We start from the raw sequence: 18,070 nt of genomic DNA on the forward strand, positions 1-18,070 counted from the left end.
TCTACAAAAAAAATATATTTCTCATTTGCAATGCAAATTACTCATCCCTGTGCATGAACATCTCACAAAATGCTAAGATGATAAACTTTTTTCTATCATCATAAATATTCTAATAAGCAATGATGAAATAAAAGATAGCTGGCATTGGCTTTCACAACCCAATATTTGAGAAAAGCCCCATGCAACAATATTTAATATGAAACTCTTGCATTTAAATTCTCTTGCAACTATACATCTTATAAGAATTTTACCCTTCATAAATTTGGGGTAATCCCTTTCAACTTAAAATTATAATTCCCTCATCACACAAGGATTTAAAATAAAAAACATGCTTAAGAATATGAATACTTGTTAAATTAGACAAACTTAACATTTCTCTTAAAAGAAATATAAATATCAAGGGTATCAAACAACAACCACGTTATTCACCAATCTGTACTGCCAAGAAACAAGAAGGGGGGAAAAGTAATAATTTCGTATTGAACCAGTGATTGTACAAACGATTTACATACACAATTCGCTTGAATTCAAGGAACAGTGTTTTCACAAATTCATCAATCTCAGTGCATTAATATATCAATACGTATAAATGTTATACTTTGCTTCGGTACAAATATCTCCCTTGTTCTGATTTTAACCACTCGACCAAAATAATTATATCCAGTATAAATTTGGTAGAGCTAAACAGTCTCATAAATCTAAATGTTTATAATCATGGACAATACTAAAGAATAACCAGACATCATAATTAATGATCTTCTTATTCTGTTTACCTGCTCTCGGCTTCCTGAAAGATGCAGCAGACTTTTCTGGCTGAAATTCAAGAAACAAGTCCAAGCAAACAATCAGAAATCCTGAATTTTAACGTCTTCGCTGAAAAAATAAAATCTAATTTCTAATTATTGCTTCTTCTCTGTAGATGCAACTGTAAAACCACAAAATCTTATTCCTATATATCACTCCTGGCTAATTTTTGAGTACCAGAGCTTCTTCTGGCAAATCAAAAGCTTCTCTTTCTCCACACCATACTCGGTGTCTTTTGTCTCACAACGCCATTTCATTCCTCTTGCAATTGTGGAAATTGCATCTATAAAGTAGTCTGATTCCCTAATAATAACATAACCACTAGGACGAAGTATCCTATCCATCTCAAGAAGCACATACTTCATTTCACACCTACAAGAAACAGTAGCCAATCTGTCAGTATTTGCACTCCGTTAAGCTCCAGTGAATTTGAAAAACATTGACCCTCTAAATAAATAATACCTAAAAATTCACTCCAGGATACAACAAAGCAGAATCCGATAGCAAATTATAAGGTAGAAATTTCGTGAGCAAACATAATATACAACACATAGGGTCGTAAGATAATAGATGCATCGAGTGTTTGAATCTTGTTCACAAAATATGGTTTCAACAGATACATAGATATTGCAATAATTACAACTTTTCGAGTCCTAACAATTAGAACTCTTGGCTTACAATATTAAATTAAAATAAATTCAAAATAAGTCAAATTAATTCAAGATTTATTAGGTTCTCGACATGCCCAAATCATGATAAATAAATACTAAAATATGAAAGCCCATTTCTAGAAGCATACAAACATGGCCTAATGAAAGACTAAAAATCTGCCATGTACCATATTGATCATTTACTTGTGTAATATTTATAAAGATTTCAATGTGCAATAATAAGGCCTTATGTCAAATGATTCCTAACAATGAACTTGTAATGGCGCTTCATAATTCCTCAGCGCCAAGCATATAAAATTCTTTAATCTAGTTAACTATTGCTAGGGTCCCAATTAAATCAATATCAAGAACAGTTTAGGTTTCAGGCTTTATGAGTTTTCCTTTCACAACTTGCCTTGCTAGTTGTTGGTTTATGTTGCATTTGCTTCCTTTTTGGCTGTTGCTTCACGTGTTGTTAGTGTGAAATTCCTTAAGTAAAAGAAGCTAAATTCTTAAACATCGAGGCGCCTTTCTGATGTAATTGTTAGAATTTCATTAATAAACTTCATAGTTAAGCGTGTTCATTCCGGAGAAATCCTGGGATGAATTACCTTCTGGAAAGTTATACCAACAAGACAAAATTGTGAGGCCCTTAGCCCAAAGCGAATAATATCTCGATAGTTAAGCGTTTAAATTGTTACAAATTGTAACAGAGTAATACACTAGCCGAAAGATGGGAACTAAGTATCATACAAGACAAAGTGCTACGCCATGGGAGCCACCTCTTAAGCCCTATATGGGACAAAGTGCTATGTGGCGAGAGTCACTAATTGAATTTGTAGGGGCCACCTCTAAAATCCTATCTTCCTAGTGAATGATTCTACGATAAATATGCTGACGAGAATATCAGTTACTTAATTGAGAGAGATTATAAAACCCCTTAAGTAAAATAAGCTAAACTCTTAAACATCGAGACGCCTTTTGGTTTAATTGTTGGAATTTCATTAAGAAACTTCACAGTTAAGCGTGCTCATTCCGGAGAATCCTAGGATGGATGACCTTATAGAAAGTTACACAAACAGGACAAAACCGTGAGGTCCTTAGGCCAAAGCAGAAAATATCTCGATAGCTAAGAGTTTAGGCCGTTAAAGTTAGTCTGTTAGTGATTTTTGTATGTAGTTTTATATCAATGTTGCCATTAAGGCTCATGTTGCTTGTAGATTTCCTTTGCATTATGAGTTTCTAATTCTCCTCAGAATATAAAATGACTCCAAGCTTGTACATTAGGATGTAGATTTTAAGATTTTCATGGCTATCAAATACCTTGATGCTTTAAATAATTGGAATATTAATATTCCAAACAAACACAAAAGACATTCATGAAGTTGTCGATCTCATCAATCAGATCATGACGAAGCAGTCAACTACAAAATAAGATAACCTCCATGCCATTGAATATTTCAATGCAATGACGATCTATTAGGTTAGAACTAGATTAATACAAAGAATCATATATGCCTGTTGGACGATTCTAGGATAAAGATGCTGACGAGAACATAAGTTACTTAAGTGGGGTAGATTATAAAGCCCTTTAAGTAAAAGAAGCTAAACTCTTAAATATTGTGGCGCCTTTTGGTATAATGATTAGAATTTCATTAAAAACTTCACAGTTAAACGTGCTCATCCTGGAGACATCCTAGGATGGGTGACCTTCTAGGAAGTTATACCAGCAGGACAAAACCATGAGGTTCTTAGGTTAAAGCAAACAATATCCTGATAGTTAAGAATTTGGGATATTACAGTTAACCTGTTAGTGGTTTTTGTGTGCAATTTTCTATCAATGTTGCCATTACCGCTCATGCTGTTTGCAAATTTTATTTACTTTATGAGTTTTCAATTCTCCTCTGAACCTAAAATGACTCCAAGCTTGTACATTAGGACGGCGTAGATTTTATGATAATGTCATGGATATAGAATTCCTTGATGCTTTAAATAATTGGAATATTAATATTCTAAATAACCACAAAATACATTCATTAAGCTGTCAAGCAGACCTACTCAAAAGTTAAATATGTCGCTCTCATCAATAAAATCAAGATGAAGCACTCAACAACAAAATAAGATAACCTCCATGCCATTGAATATTTCAATGCAATGACAATCTATAATGTTAGAACTAGATTAATACAAAGATCTCAATCTGAAATATATTGATGATGTTGCACTTCTCAAATAATAGGAAATGAAAAAGGAAGAATGATAGTAATGTTAGAAACACTCAACTCTAAAATTTTGACTACGACAACCATACAAATTCAAGATAAGATACTAATTATCATTGAATATTTCTAAAAAGACTAAAAAGCTTTTTTTCAAAAGAAACATGTGGTGGAATCACTACCAAAAAAAAAGCGTATTAAGAAAAATCTTAAAAACTCCACGAAAAGCTCTAAGGATATGGTGGGAACAAAGAAAACCAATCAATCCAAAGGGCAAGCCAATGTCATTGAAGTAGAAGGGCACAACTCAAAAGAAATGTACAAACTAATAAAATTTCTCAATTCTCTAGAACAACCTTTAGATTCATACTCCTAGCTCAAATAATATAAATTCTAATCCTTGCACTTTTAATACCTCAAATAGTTTTCTTAAAACTTAGAAAATAAATTAAGGAGTCATTGTTCATATGAAAACCCATGTTAATGCTTTTCAAACCTATAAATCTTGTCCCAACAATATAAATAAAGGTAGTTGTAGCTCCTTAACCATTATTGTAGGTCAAGGGAATAACCATTATTGTAGGTCAAGGGAATAACCATATTTCATTTGCATTTAGCCTTAATAATATATTACATACCACTAACTTAGCAATTAATCTACTTTCTATTCATAAATTAACAAAAGTTCATAACTACAAGGTAATATTTTTATTTCTAATCATTGTATATTTTGCGACCTCACCAAGGAAGACGATTGAACAATCAAGAAAAAAAGATGGGATATACATGCCTGATGATAATAACTATTTAAATTGCTCCTTCATGCATACTTTAAATAAAGACATCATTTGGGATCAACATTATATACTTGAGTACCCCTCTTTCAAAATCTAATAATGTATGTTTCCTTAGAGGAGAAATGGAGAAGAAAAAAATCATGATAGAACCATAGATAGGAAACTATGGTTGGGAAGAAAAAAGTTAAAGCCACACCTGAGCAAAAACGAGAGACGTAGTTAAGTAGATCAAAAGGTATACAAAGCCATCAAAACTAAGTAGGAATGCATTTTTAGTGTGAGAAATAATTAAAGAGTAGTAGGATCAACAAACGAATGCTTGGTAAAGGAGCAGCAATATGGTTAGTTTGATGTGATGAAGATCACATGCAAACAGAATTGAAGATAAAGTGACATATGAACTAAGCTCATCAAGGCTTAAAGAAAAGTGATGAGAATAATGAGTGGATAACGAATAGTAAGGTAGCCAAAATTGGATTTTAAGATGTCGCATTGAACTGGAGTGAAAATGATTGAATTAATGTGAAATTTCTTGTAATATATCCATGCACAGATGTTATGTCGATGCATTTTCCGGCTATGTTCAATTCAAGTTCTGAGAAAAATATTTCAAACAAGATTTTAAGCAAGGTGTAATGTCTGGAGAAATTTTTTTGTGTCCAACTCCAATGGAGACACAAAGCCATTTTAATGTGTCCATGCTTCATAGGATGTGCCTAATAAACTAAAGAAATATTTACATATCCAGAACCAACTTGCCTTTGAAAACAAGACTATAGCTAAAGTAGTAATTATGCTAAAGAAATTTTTCGGATTGAATCAAGATATGACTGGAAATATATCATTGTCCAATGATTTTAACCAATCACTATCTAAATTTTATGAATTGAATATTAATGAATTACTACTTAATGATGATAATATGTTATTACTTAGATTCATAGACCATGTTTACATAATTTACCATATTATGTAATGAAACTAACTTGAATGTTGAATTTAAAAGAAAGGTAAAAATGTTTCTTAGGAAATTAGTTATTAGGAAGAGTTTGAGTGCATGAGTTGTGCTTGGATTACTAACACCTAAGAAGGAGAAGAGGTGGAGAATGTGTGTGGATAGTTGGATAATCAATAAAATTGCTATCAAATGGTGAGTCCTCATAACGAGATTAGATGATATAATGGCCATTATACTTGAGGCTAACATTTTATAAATACTTGATCTAAAGAGTGGTTACCATCAAGTAAGGATAACAAAAAAGGATGAATGGAGGAATGGTTTTAAAATGAAGGGATTTTTGTATGAATGGTCAGTAATGCATTCCAAATTAACTAATTTCCTAAATATTTTTATGATAATTATGAACTAAGTCCCTTAACATTTTCTAGAAAATAATTTAGTTGTATGCTTGATGAAATTTTGATTTATAACAAAATTTAGGGAGGATTATTTAATGCAGCTTAAGAAAGTCCTAAAAAATTAAAATTTGAGTAAATTATATATAAATTTAATAAGTGTTGACCCGTAACTGAATAAAAAAAAAGAAAAAAAGAGAGAAATCACATACCTATCGTGCGCCATACCTTCGCACGTCGTGGCCACGACCGAAGTCGCATCTCGCACGTCGTCTGCACGACTCGATCGCGTTGTTAAAGGGTCGAAGGAACGAGACCGCTCGCTCTCTCGTTCGGCTCTGACTCCCGATTGCTCTCTCTGCCTCTATCGCTCTCGCTCTCTCTTTTAGTCGGATCGGAGGTTACGCAGTTTGATCGGAAGCAGAAATGGTAGCTCGCGTGTGGTGAAGATTCCTCGCTCCCCTTCGTCCTTCCTCTGCAGCCCCTCCGACGCCGTTCGACTTCGCTCTTCCACGACTTTCCCTTCCCACTGGTTCGGAAGTCACGACACTTCCGATCGGAAGTAGCAACGCAAGATCGGGAGCTCGCTCGCAGTAAAGTTTCCCTTCTCTCCTTCGTGCCGCCTCTCCGATTCCTCCGACGTTGTTCGATTTCGTTCCTTCGTCCGATCTGAAGCCACGATAGGAGCTCGCCCGACCGTGAAGGTAACTTTCTCCCTTTATGCGTTTATTCGGCCTGTCCATTGCCAAACCCGAGAGATAGAGAGGGAGAAGGAAGTTTAGTGATTTGATTAAATTTAATTATGGTTAATCTTAATTAGTTATAATTAGTTTTAATTATAATCATTTTAATTAGTCATATTTATTATAATTAATTAATAATTAATTTTAATTAAATAATTATAAATAATTATAATTAGTTTTATTTTTAATTAATACTCTTTTAATTATAGTTAATTATTATTTATTAATTATAATTATTTAAATTTAATTGATATTGATTAATTATAATTAATTAAAAGTTAATTATAATTAATCATATTAGTTAATTATAATAATTTTACTTAATAATTTTAATTAATTATAATTAATTAATATTAAATATTGAATTAATTCATGATAAATGTTCCTCCCCGCCTCGATTCACGAGCCTCCACCGTCGGTCCAGCTCTTCAGGCCCCAAGGTATAGATTTCTAACTTAAACCTCGCCCTCGACGCGCTCGATGCGCCGGTGGATCCCCTATACGCGCTCTTGTAGCACGGTGGGGGAGAATTCGGTGCGATAGGCGCGATGAGGCGGCTAAGCCCTATACACGCTCGTATAGCGTGGTGGGGACAGTCCTCAACCTCGACATCGGTGCCAACGACTGCTACGCAAATGTATGATGTTCCAAATCTCAATCTCGACGTTTGCGGCGGACCGGAGAACCACCTATACGCGCTCTTGTAGCACGGTAGGAGGGAGCCCAGTGCGACGCATACGACGAGATGGGTAAGCCCTATACACGCTCTTGTAGCGTGGTGGGGAGAGCCACTGGTGTTCTAGTACGGGTACTACTGAAGGCCTCGTACACGCTCTTGTAGCGTGGTGGGATGAAAATTTGTACGGCCGCGATGTCTAATGACACCTACCATACACGCTCGAGTAGCGTGGTGGGAAGGCCCAGCTCCCCTAATTTCCCCCAAACGGGGGATATGCCGGGGTGCTGCCGAAATTTTAATTGAAGTGCACAAAGCCTGAACAACAAGAAGACCACAAGGACTTGTCACATTCAACGTGACTTATCTACGAGCGACAAAATAATTCAGCCTACAACGAGTTAACAACAAAGGGATATTTGAAAAGTTTGGAGTAAAATGCAGTCTACATACAATGTCACTTGATTGTAAGTGAGTACCCTACTCTCCTACAAGTAAAGATGTGCGAAAAATGGGATGACTCATTGGTTGATATGCAAGGAGTCTACCACAAGTGTTAAGATGCTTATACAACATACAATAAGGCAGTGGCGAGTAGATGCACCTATCTTCTACAAGGAAGGCAGATTTGATATACAACGAATGCAAGTACCTACGACCCTTTGTAGGAGGTCTGCTATATATTTGACACATGTTTATAAGCAAGCGTGAAATATTTGCAATACATCATAAATATGTATGGGCATGTTGTGACAGACTCCTACGACGGTCCCTAAAAATGCCTGTAGATTGAGATGGCAAAACTGGCATTTGATAGTGGAAGATCCGTCCCTACAAACAAGTACAAACACAAAAAACCACCTGAGATTGGTGAAAGGTGGATGTGATGCAAGGATAAAGATTCTCCTACGAATATGTCCAAGAGGTCATAGTATATACAATAGTCCCCAGAAATTCAATGCACTATACTTATAAGAAGCGTCGGACAGTTGTAAGGTGTACGAGTCCTACCCGTATGTTGCAATCAAAGATCTGTCCCCACAAATAAGTGCAAATACATCAACCAACCACCTGAGATTGGTGAAAAGGTGGATATGGTGCAAGGACAATGGATCTTCTACAAACGCTCCAGGAGGTCATAGTGAATACAACGATTCCCTGTAAATGAACACTTGTGGATAACAACAATGTGTTGTAAGTACAATGAACCACTGTGGGCACAAGTACAGTCATCACGTACGACAACGGTGGTTAAGATATCCAAGTACGTCGGGTACAAGGGCATTTCGATGTACGAAAGAGGACACCTCCTGGCAGAATGGAAGAAATGTTTGAACAAATTAGGACTAAACTTCCTGGTGTTCTAAAGTCTCTTCTTAGTTCTATACTTAAGAAGAAAATAGTTCTGGTGTCCACAAACACCAGAAATAACAAGTCTACTATATTAATGATCCTGAAAAGAGTCCCTTTCAAGGCAGCAGCCGCAGATTCAAGAAGAATTTCCCCAGTGATTGAGAAAGGGGAGTCAATGTCAAGATGAGGAAATACCTCATGACATCCAAATAACAATGCCACCGGATCCACAACACTCGTACTAGCGGACAGAAGGCGTCTATAAATACTTTCAAAATACCACTGCACGTGCACTATAAACTGTATACATATAGGTACACTAAAGGGGTATATAAAAATCACCCGCATGGGCCCCAGCGAGTGTGTTATTGGTACACAGGTGACGCCTAGGGATGTTGCGCGGGTCAATAAGTGAATTCAAATTCGAACCTGATCCTTCTATACGGATCAATAGAAGTCGACAATGTTCGAACTCTCAAACAAATACATGGTTGTGGCGACCAGTGTATTTGTTTTAATACATTCATATTAGGCCTTCAAAGCCTACAATCAAAAGAATTAACTAAACAAACGGCACAAAGCCTACGAAACAAAATCCTCCTAAGCATGTAAATAGGAGTAGACAAGGTTCAAACCATCGGATAAATATGCGGTCACGAAGTTGACCGGAATATTTATCTTATACATTCATATTCGGCCGTCAAGACCTTCAACAAAGAAAATTTATGAACAAAGGCATAAACCCTACGAGAAACTCGATCCCCTATTGGTAAGTCGATAGGGTCGACAAGGTTCAATCAAATAAAGGGAAATGACCCCAAACACCCCGATGATGGCCGTGTTGAATGCTAATCTCAACCGGAGGGGTTTACAAATATTTTCAAATGTCATCCAAGCTCCACTCAAAATCCAAAAAAAATCCAAAAATCCTAAATTCCAAGATATTTAAATTCGAAACCATCCATCAATCACTCAAAGCAAAATCCATCCACCCTCCGCAATAGTTTGCTGGGGTGGACAAATTAAAATCTACTTCTTCTCACAAAGAGCCAAATGCCTAGTCGAAAATATCACTAGGATCCATTCTCAAACAATCTCCTGTCAATAAGGACGTGGTACGTGTCCTCTAACCGGCGGTCTGCCGCCAAATGGCATCGCAAGATAAACGGTTATGACGACCCGGGGCCCTCTGAACCGAGTGATTTTGCCGCCAAATGGCACCACAAAATACCGGTTATGGCCAGAGCCAATACGCTCCTTAGTGGCATCAAATCCTTAAGATATGAATCAATAGGATATGATCAATAGGGCACAAAGCCCTCTGTTAGCTAAGGTGGATTCAAATTTGTCCCCTTAGACAAACATTCAACCCAGGTCTACAAGGTCCCCTTGGACGAAGCAACCCATGGCTGCCGACAAGGATCCTTCTGTCAGGTTGGGTCGACTACCTCCTCTGACTAAGTAGACCAGGGACCACGATGGCCAGGGATGACGGAACCATGGGATCTTGATCGGGCCCATCATCCATTCCCCCAACATCCTCTTTAAGTGCAAGATGGTGAAAATTTCTATTTTAAACATCAATCTCCAAATGCAAACCCAAATGTCCAAATCAAACCCATGCTCCTACTATATGCCAGATAACACGTATCTCTACGTATCTGATCGATGACTAGCCTTGATTGAAAGTTCACTCTCGTGATCGGGAGGGGTAATTAACTATAGGGGCTTGCGCCTATAGGAAACCAGAACTCAGATCATAAAGTCCGCACAAAATGAGGGCGAAATCTCTGGGTAGTGTCTTATCTACAAACCCATCTGCCTTCCAAAATTTACACCGGAACTTACTTCGTTAAAACTCTCTAGCTCAAATAAAAGCACAATCAATCAGTGCGCGGTGGGGAGGCCGGGTCTGAATTTTCGGAGCCCACAATAAGTACTATTTTGTTTCACCAGCTATCACATTTTTAGAATTCGTAACATTTTTGGATGGGCGGGCTATCTATTAATCTTCATAAGATAAGAGATTGTAGATTAGCTAACACCTGTCAATATTCATACATCTTGTTGAGACTTAATATTACCTATGGTTAAGTTTGCATATATTCCTCTTTTAATAGACAAATAAGCATGAGTTCATATAAATTATCACATGTCACAAACCTAGAAACCTATAAATGTTGTTGAACTTTTGATTAAATATAAACCTAGTGAATTTGATAGTCATTTGCATGAAAAAATTCAGAATAAGGTAGCTATTAATTATGGCAAATATGCAAAGCTTTTACTAGTATGAAAAAGAAATTTATGAAATTCAAAGCAGGTTACAAGGTAATTGCATGTGTAAATCTTGAATGGCTTTTATTTTTTATAGGGAGCTTCAAGAAATTAACTGCAAGAAAGATGATGTTACATAAAGCTTTTATAATGCATTGGGACAAAGTCTTACAAATTAAAATTCTTGAGAAGCACTAGTATCAGCATGATCTTCAATTTATTTAATTTGACATTGTATCATAAACCAACAGTCAGCCCCATGGTTTCTCTCTTTTAATCCCTCAACAAATTCGCATGTAGCATCTTACCATAGAAGTCTAAATAGCTTATCCTAAGCAATTATATATGATGAGATTGTCAACTTCTAATGGTAGATATCAAAATTATCTTATACACTGGTATGATAAACAAAAATATGATTACTCATGATTAGTTTGCAATAAACACAACAATTACATGCCCAAACTTGACAAATTCACCGAAGCCAAATTTTTCTATGTTGGGCACATTTGCTGGGAAGCTAAACTGTGCACTTGTCAAGTAAAAATTTCCAAGTTTGGTCCCTTTTCGGCTATTGTTTCAAGTGTTATTAGTATTTTTATGTAATATTTTTATATATTATTACTGCTAATGCTACATAAAAATTTCATTTGCCTCCTGTGATTTTCCTTCTATGTCGCGTTCTTCAACACATGCTACAGTCCTGGGAAAATATAGGTTAGAGAAGGAATAGCTCACATTCATTTCCTTATAAACAACACTTATAGGATTTCCTGTATTTACATTAAATGCTACTTAAGGAGTTAATATTTGTGATCTTCCAAACATGCGAAGGGAACTTCTAGTGTAAAACCCTTACCTCCTCTTTTGGGTTTCATTACGATTACATAGGATGAACATTAAGGAAAGCAAAAGTTGATTCCTACTCTTTGATGCGGAGAGATTTGAAAATTATAATATTTTATAGGAACCAAGAGGATTCTATGAAATTTCTTAATATTGGATCATTTTGTGGGCTATATGAAAGACCCTTAAGGAATATAAAATTCATTGAACATTGAATTGTATAATTAATTTTTGTTTTCCTCAATCTTCATTGTTTGATATTGGGTTTTGATCCTTTGAGCATTGCTCAAATCTTTATGACTACTAAAAAGGGGGAATGAGTCTTATTGTATCTACATAAGGCATGGACCTTCAAATATGTGATTTCTATCGTTTTTTTTTTATTAGCTTATTTGATGAAGTGTGTCTATATTACTTAAGTTTTATTAAATGTAAAATTTGTCAATTTTTTTTTTTAAATCTTGATAATTGCTGAAAGTTTTTACTTTCTCTCAGCCTTCGTGAGCCTATTTTAGATTATGGAAACTATTACATTTTATTTGGATTATTATAAGCATATTTGTTATTTTGATATTAAAGATGACTAATGTACGCTAAAGTTGAGAAGTTTATATATTTCTCTATCTACGGTTTCTTATAAATGTTACTTGCAGGATTTAATACTTGTTGCCTTCCTAACATGATACAGGGAACTTCTCGTGCAAGCCATCATCACCTTGTTTGGGTTTTTTAAGGCTAAATGGAATGGATATTAAGTAAAACAGAAACTGACTCCTATTTTTTGACCCAATGAGAATTGGAACTTGTTTTTAATTTGAACTTAAGATGATTCCAACGATTTTCTTAGCATTGGGTCATCCGTGGGCTATTTATGGCACGTAAAATTTCATGAATATCGAATAGTGTAACTAAAATTTTAATTATCCTCATTTTTTATTATGTGCTATTATAAGTAGATTTTTTGAAAGCTTCATAAGTTTTGATGACTACTTTCAACAAAAAGTCTTTTGCATCTGCGTAAAATTGAGGTATTCAATTGGGTGATTTCTATCCTTTTTCTTGCTACTAACTTATTAGCGAATAGGTTGTGTGAGTTATTTAACTTTGTCAAGTATGATATGTGCCTAATTATTTTTGTATTTGATCATTGTTGAAATTTTATATGCTTTCAGTGTGATGGTGAAATAGATGGGGATATTTATTAGTAGAATTCAAGTTGGATGGTTTAAGTGGAGGAATGCATCAGATTTGTTGTGTGATAGAAAAGTCACCCTCAAACTTAAGGGAAAATTATATAAGAAGGTGGTTAGACCTGCAATGTTGTATGGTGCAAAATGTTGGCCATTGAAAGAGAAGCATAATATTAAGTTAAGTGTTGTAGAGATGAGGATACTAAGGTGGATGAGTGGCTTTACTCTTAGATACAGGATGCAAAATGAGCATATACGTGAAAAGGTTGGAGTAGCTACCTCAAGTGGAAGATAATTAAAGATTAGAGTAGTCTCCTTAGATGGTTTGGTCACATAAAACGGCAGCCTTCCGATGACCCGGTTTGGAAAGTAGACGTATTAGATTTGACTTATGTTAAGAAAGATAGAGATAGGCCTAAAAAGATTTGGTTATAAAATATTAGAAATAACCTTTCTTCATTATATTTAAACGAGAATTTAACTCTTAACAAGATACAATGGAGAAAAAGGATTCATGCAATCGACCCCACATAGTGGGATAAAGGCTTGATGTTGTTGAAATTTTATATGCTCTCAATCTTCTTGTAATGATTTCAGATTTTAATGACAATTATATTTTTTTGGGGAATGAAATAATCATGCCTGTTGTTTTTGGGATAAGAGTGACCAATGTTGAGGCAATTTGTGGATTGTTATTTTTGTGTGTTTCAGCATGCATCTCATACTAGGTTGTATTAGTAAACTCTAGATCTTTAAACATCCTACATTAATAATCACCTTAGCATTTGAAATGTCACTTTATAAAAACAAGGCCACACTTCTGAATGAAACCACGGATAGTGTCCACCCAAACCTACCAATGCTGTTTCCAAAATAACAATAAAAATGAACTTCTCGGATTCTCTCAGAAAACATGATGGTCTTTGGGCTTGCTAGAAATCCCAATAACACTTTATGCCAGTCCCCTCGTGAAAACTAATAGAAATGCAGCATGTCAAAGAAAGTCTAATTGCAACATTACGTAAGTAGGCCAAAACTATTTCCACGTGTCACAAATATTCATCTACAAGCTGTGACGCAGATAAAGCGAAATAAATGAGAATTATCTCTCACCTATGGCTTTCAGCAGTAAATAAGCCATCGAGATGCAAAAGATCATATGTTCGAGGGTATGTTGAGAAAGGCTCACACCTGCAATAAGACAGTAACGAAAATTTCCAATAATTAGATTCTTATAAAGCAAGTTAAAGGAAATTGAAATGCATCCATATCCATGAAGCATTTCAAACGTAGCATTTCGTATTGTAGAAAGTACAAATTTTAGTAGAGTATGGATTTTTCTTTTTCATTATACTTAGTGATTGCCTTTGGTGCTTTCTCAGCATCCACATTACAAAGCTACAAATCCCGCAGTTTAAGAATGCATTCCCGTATACGTCTATTTAAGAAAAGAATTTGCCCAAGGAAAACTGGAAAATGTATAGGATGAATCCTGAGTGCTTAAAATTCACTCACCAATCATGGTATGTACCAATCAATCCCCTGTCGTAGATAACACCAAGGGAATTTGCACCATAGGATGACACAACATTCATTACCCATAAAGGTGACTTAATGAGCGCAGCAGCAAATCCTCCAAAAAGTGTATTCATATCCATAACATTTCTAACTTTATCACTACCAAGAGCTGGAAGCAAATTTTGGTAGTGCTTCATTCTAACCTTCCATTTTGATTGATCGTGCTTAAATATATTATTTCCACCTGATACCAAGGAAACACGATCAGTAGCCACATTTAAACGCTCGGGCCATTTTGGAGTAGTTTTCAGGTTCAATTTCTTCAAATCTGGATTTGTGATAGTTATGCAGGGCCGGAGTGGAATGTACCACGCTGAATCAGGATCCCTACTGTCATCACATTTAGGAGGATAGGAAGATGGAGTTAGATTGTTGTAGCAGCTATCATCTGTAGACTTTTTCCAGACAGCAATATCATCCTTCATATTATACAATTTGAAGCACATGCTTGTCAGTAACTTTTTTAAACTATCAAAATCTGCTTTCTGCGCCTCTACTGTTGTGTCCCATCCTCGCCATCGATTCTCATAATTAACAGGTGGACCGGAGAGCACCCAGAATCCCCCAGGCCTGAGAATTCTGTGTATTTCTAAAAGATAAAGCCCATCTGCAACGAAAATTATCACGTTTAAAATATTGAATAAATGAAAAAAGCTGCTTTCAAAACAATTATACTATTTTTTTCTTGAAAAAGATTATCTCCTTTGCCAAATGAAATTACAATCCTTCCCCTCTACAAATTTTAAAGTAAAAAAAAAACATATAATGCTAATATTGTCTAGCATGTTATTCCCTAGCATGCTTATATATACTACTTAAGATGCCTATTACCACATGATAAAAAATATATCTAAGTAACAAAATGCCCCTGACTACAAAAATAATTGGGAAGGATGAGAACAACAGAAAAAAATAATAAAGAAGCCGAATAGAGTATGAAATGATATGACTCTGCATGAAATTAATATTTTTAACTCAATGCAAGCATCCATTAACAAAACATAAATGATACTAAACACTTTGTGAAGTACTTAAACAATTGAGAAGAATGACAACATTAAGTTTGTAAATAAAAAAAACATCAAAAGACATGGCAAACTCTCAATTCAAAACATATGATTGATCATTAGGTTCAGATTATGACCAACAAAATTATTTGAAAAAATATTTCTTTCTATAATTCCAAAAAAATCTTTAAAAAAACAAGAAGGCTTAAGATTATACTTGATTGATAACAACAAAACTCACTTCCCAACATCTAAAATAGCCAGCAGATGGTCAACTTCAACTTAGTAGAAAAATGCACCAAGAATTTACCAAATTCTGTCCATGGGATGAGACATCTGGAGCAGTGAGCCATATCAAAAGAATTTGACGGAAAAGGGAGTCGTTGAGTAGATATAATCCCTAAAATAGCTGGAATGCCTCGTTCAAGGGCAAATTGCACTTGAGCTTCATGATTGTCTCTGGGCGCAAGCGAAAGGGTCAAAATTCCTCGGTCCAATAAATCACCACCCCAACTTGCAACCTACAAAAAGTAAATAATAGGATTGTGAATGCGGTAATAGAAAAAGTCAAATCTAACTCAATATTTTCAACTTCCCCGTCAGCAGCTTGACAAATTGTGCCATGGTTAGAAGACATGCGCAATCTAAATGGCATTAAAAAAAATTAAATAAAGCATCATGTAAGTTTCAGCTAGATTTCACCTATATGGGAATATAACAATTATGCTTCCATGTATAAGAATAATTCTCAAGAACCACTCCAAGTGTTGCCCTACAAGCCTTTCCCAATTTCTCCACACAGCATTTGGTTTTTCATTTCAATTTACGTGATGAAAAAGCCTTCGTTTGAATTGTTGAGATGTGAAGCTTTTTAGATTCATCAACGGCATTATTGTGAGAGGTGTCATCTAAAAAAACAAATTCACGCAACAAACAAGATTAAGGGGCTATATGATAGCATCTAGGATTTCATTTAAGTAGGATTTTGTAAATACTCTAAATTCGGATTTCTGAAATCTCGGGGGCGGGGGGGTTAAATCCTGAAAACTGTTTGGTAAATTTATGATAAATCATGTGTGACTCATTGCTATTCAATTCAGAATTTAAAGTGGTTAAGAGATTTGACATTCATTTCTTAGATAATTAAAGTACAACAACAAAAGTTCAAATAAAATACAACAAAGTTTCGATAAAAATACAACAATAACATAGATTTAAGATTAGTTTACTCATTTTAAATAATCATCTATTTAATTAATATTAATAGTATTTAAAATTATCTAAATTTGTAATAAAGTAATTGCAAAATAGTTGTAAAACCTTAAGTCCCCAAAATAGAAAATTCAACAAATGGATTCTTTATTAATTAATAATTTATTAAGTTAATTAACTCTTCATTTATGTTTAGATAAATTAAATAAAAATAGTATTAGTTATAGCTAATTAAATATTTTATCAAAGTGAAATAAAATTATAATTAGCATAATCTAATATCTTTATTAATTATTAATTAGTTAATTAATTAAATATAATGAGTTTTTATTAAATAAGTTATAAATAATAATTATTTACATGAATTAATGTCTAATTAATTGATGAATATTAATTATTAAGATTAGTTTAATCTTTTTAAAAAAAATTTCTACGATTTGGTCCTTTCTTGTTACATAGCCTACGCCTTACTGTTTGCTTTTTTCGTTGTTGTTCTTCTTCGGCTCCTTTGTTGCTATTTGACTTTGCTCCTCGAAGACGTTCCCTTCCTGTTGGTTCGAAAGTTACGAAATTTTTATCGGAAGCAACAACGGGAGCTTGTTCGCTGTGAAGGTAACTTTCTCCCTTTCACGTTCTTCTTTGGCCAAATCGTGTAAATCTACCGAATAAGAGGATTTCAGAAAACCAGGATATATTTACCAAAAAAGGGGTAATTTTCCTTCTACTGCTGCTTTCATTTATCGTAGATTTGGTTTTGCATTTTAGGACGTTTGGCTGGATTTCGCTCAAATCTGCCTCAAATCCGGCATAAATCCTGCTATCAAACAACCCCTAAAATTTAGAAGCACCAAGATTAAATCTGAGATAACCTAAGTCATAGTTTTATCAAAATTTATTATTGAAATTATGCCACATAGTCTAAACTGTTTTGTTAAATACTCACTATTTATTCCTACAAAATGGCATTTGAGTCATCGCTTGCAACATTTATTATCTATATTCCTCCGATGTATGGCTAGTTGGCGTAGACGATGAGAAGAATGTTAGTGTGCTCCCAGAGGGGGATGAGGAGAGACTGTAGGTGGCCAATGTAGTGACCCCACTCCCACACTTGTAGTTGCGCGACTGAAAGTTCGATGCCCAGAACAGCCTCGATCCCTAGAGGTCCGCTTCTAGTTTCCTTTATTCAAGTTCAAGACAAGATATATATACAGAAGCAATAGGCCACAGGCCCGACACTTATTTGGCAAAACAAGAAATGTTTAACATATAACATATCTAAGAGCTCATGCGTCATTCTACCGAGATAAGGACGAACTACATCATAGTGGGGAGTTAAATCAGACGCATTGAATACAGCCG

General features: G+C 34.9%; 1 protein-coding gene across 1 annotated transcript; it reads right to left on the reverse strand.

Moving 5' to 3' along the window:
* Positions 1-456: 456 nt before the first annotated feature.
* LOC110103624 (probable methyltransferase PMT21) lies at positions 457-16,016 on the reverse strand (the record flags this gene model as incomplete). The annotated part of the gene is given in 4 exon segments (XM_028699869.1): positions 457-1,176; positions 14,025-14,102; positions 14,427-15,096; positions 15,807-16,016. Coding segments are annotated over 4 exon segments (1,178 nt in total), but the record flags the coding sequence as incomplete, so codon positions are not given.
* Positions 16,017-18,070: the final 2,054 nt, after the last annotated feature.

Source organism: Dendrobium catenatum, unplaced genomic scaffold (assembly GCF_001605985.2).
Source record: "Dendrobium catenatum unplaced genomic scaffold, ASM160598v2 fragScaff_scaffold_1400, whole genome shotgun sequence".
Taxonomy (NCBI): domain Eukaryota; kingdom Viridiplantae; phylum Streptophyta; class Magnoliopsida; order Asparagales; family Orchidaceae; genus Dendrobium; species Dendrobium catenatum.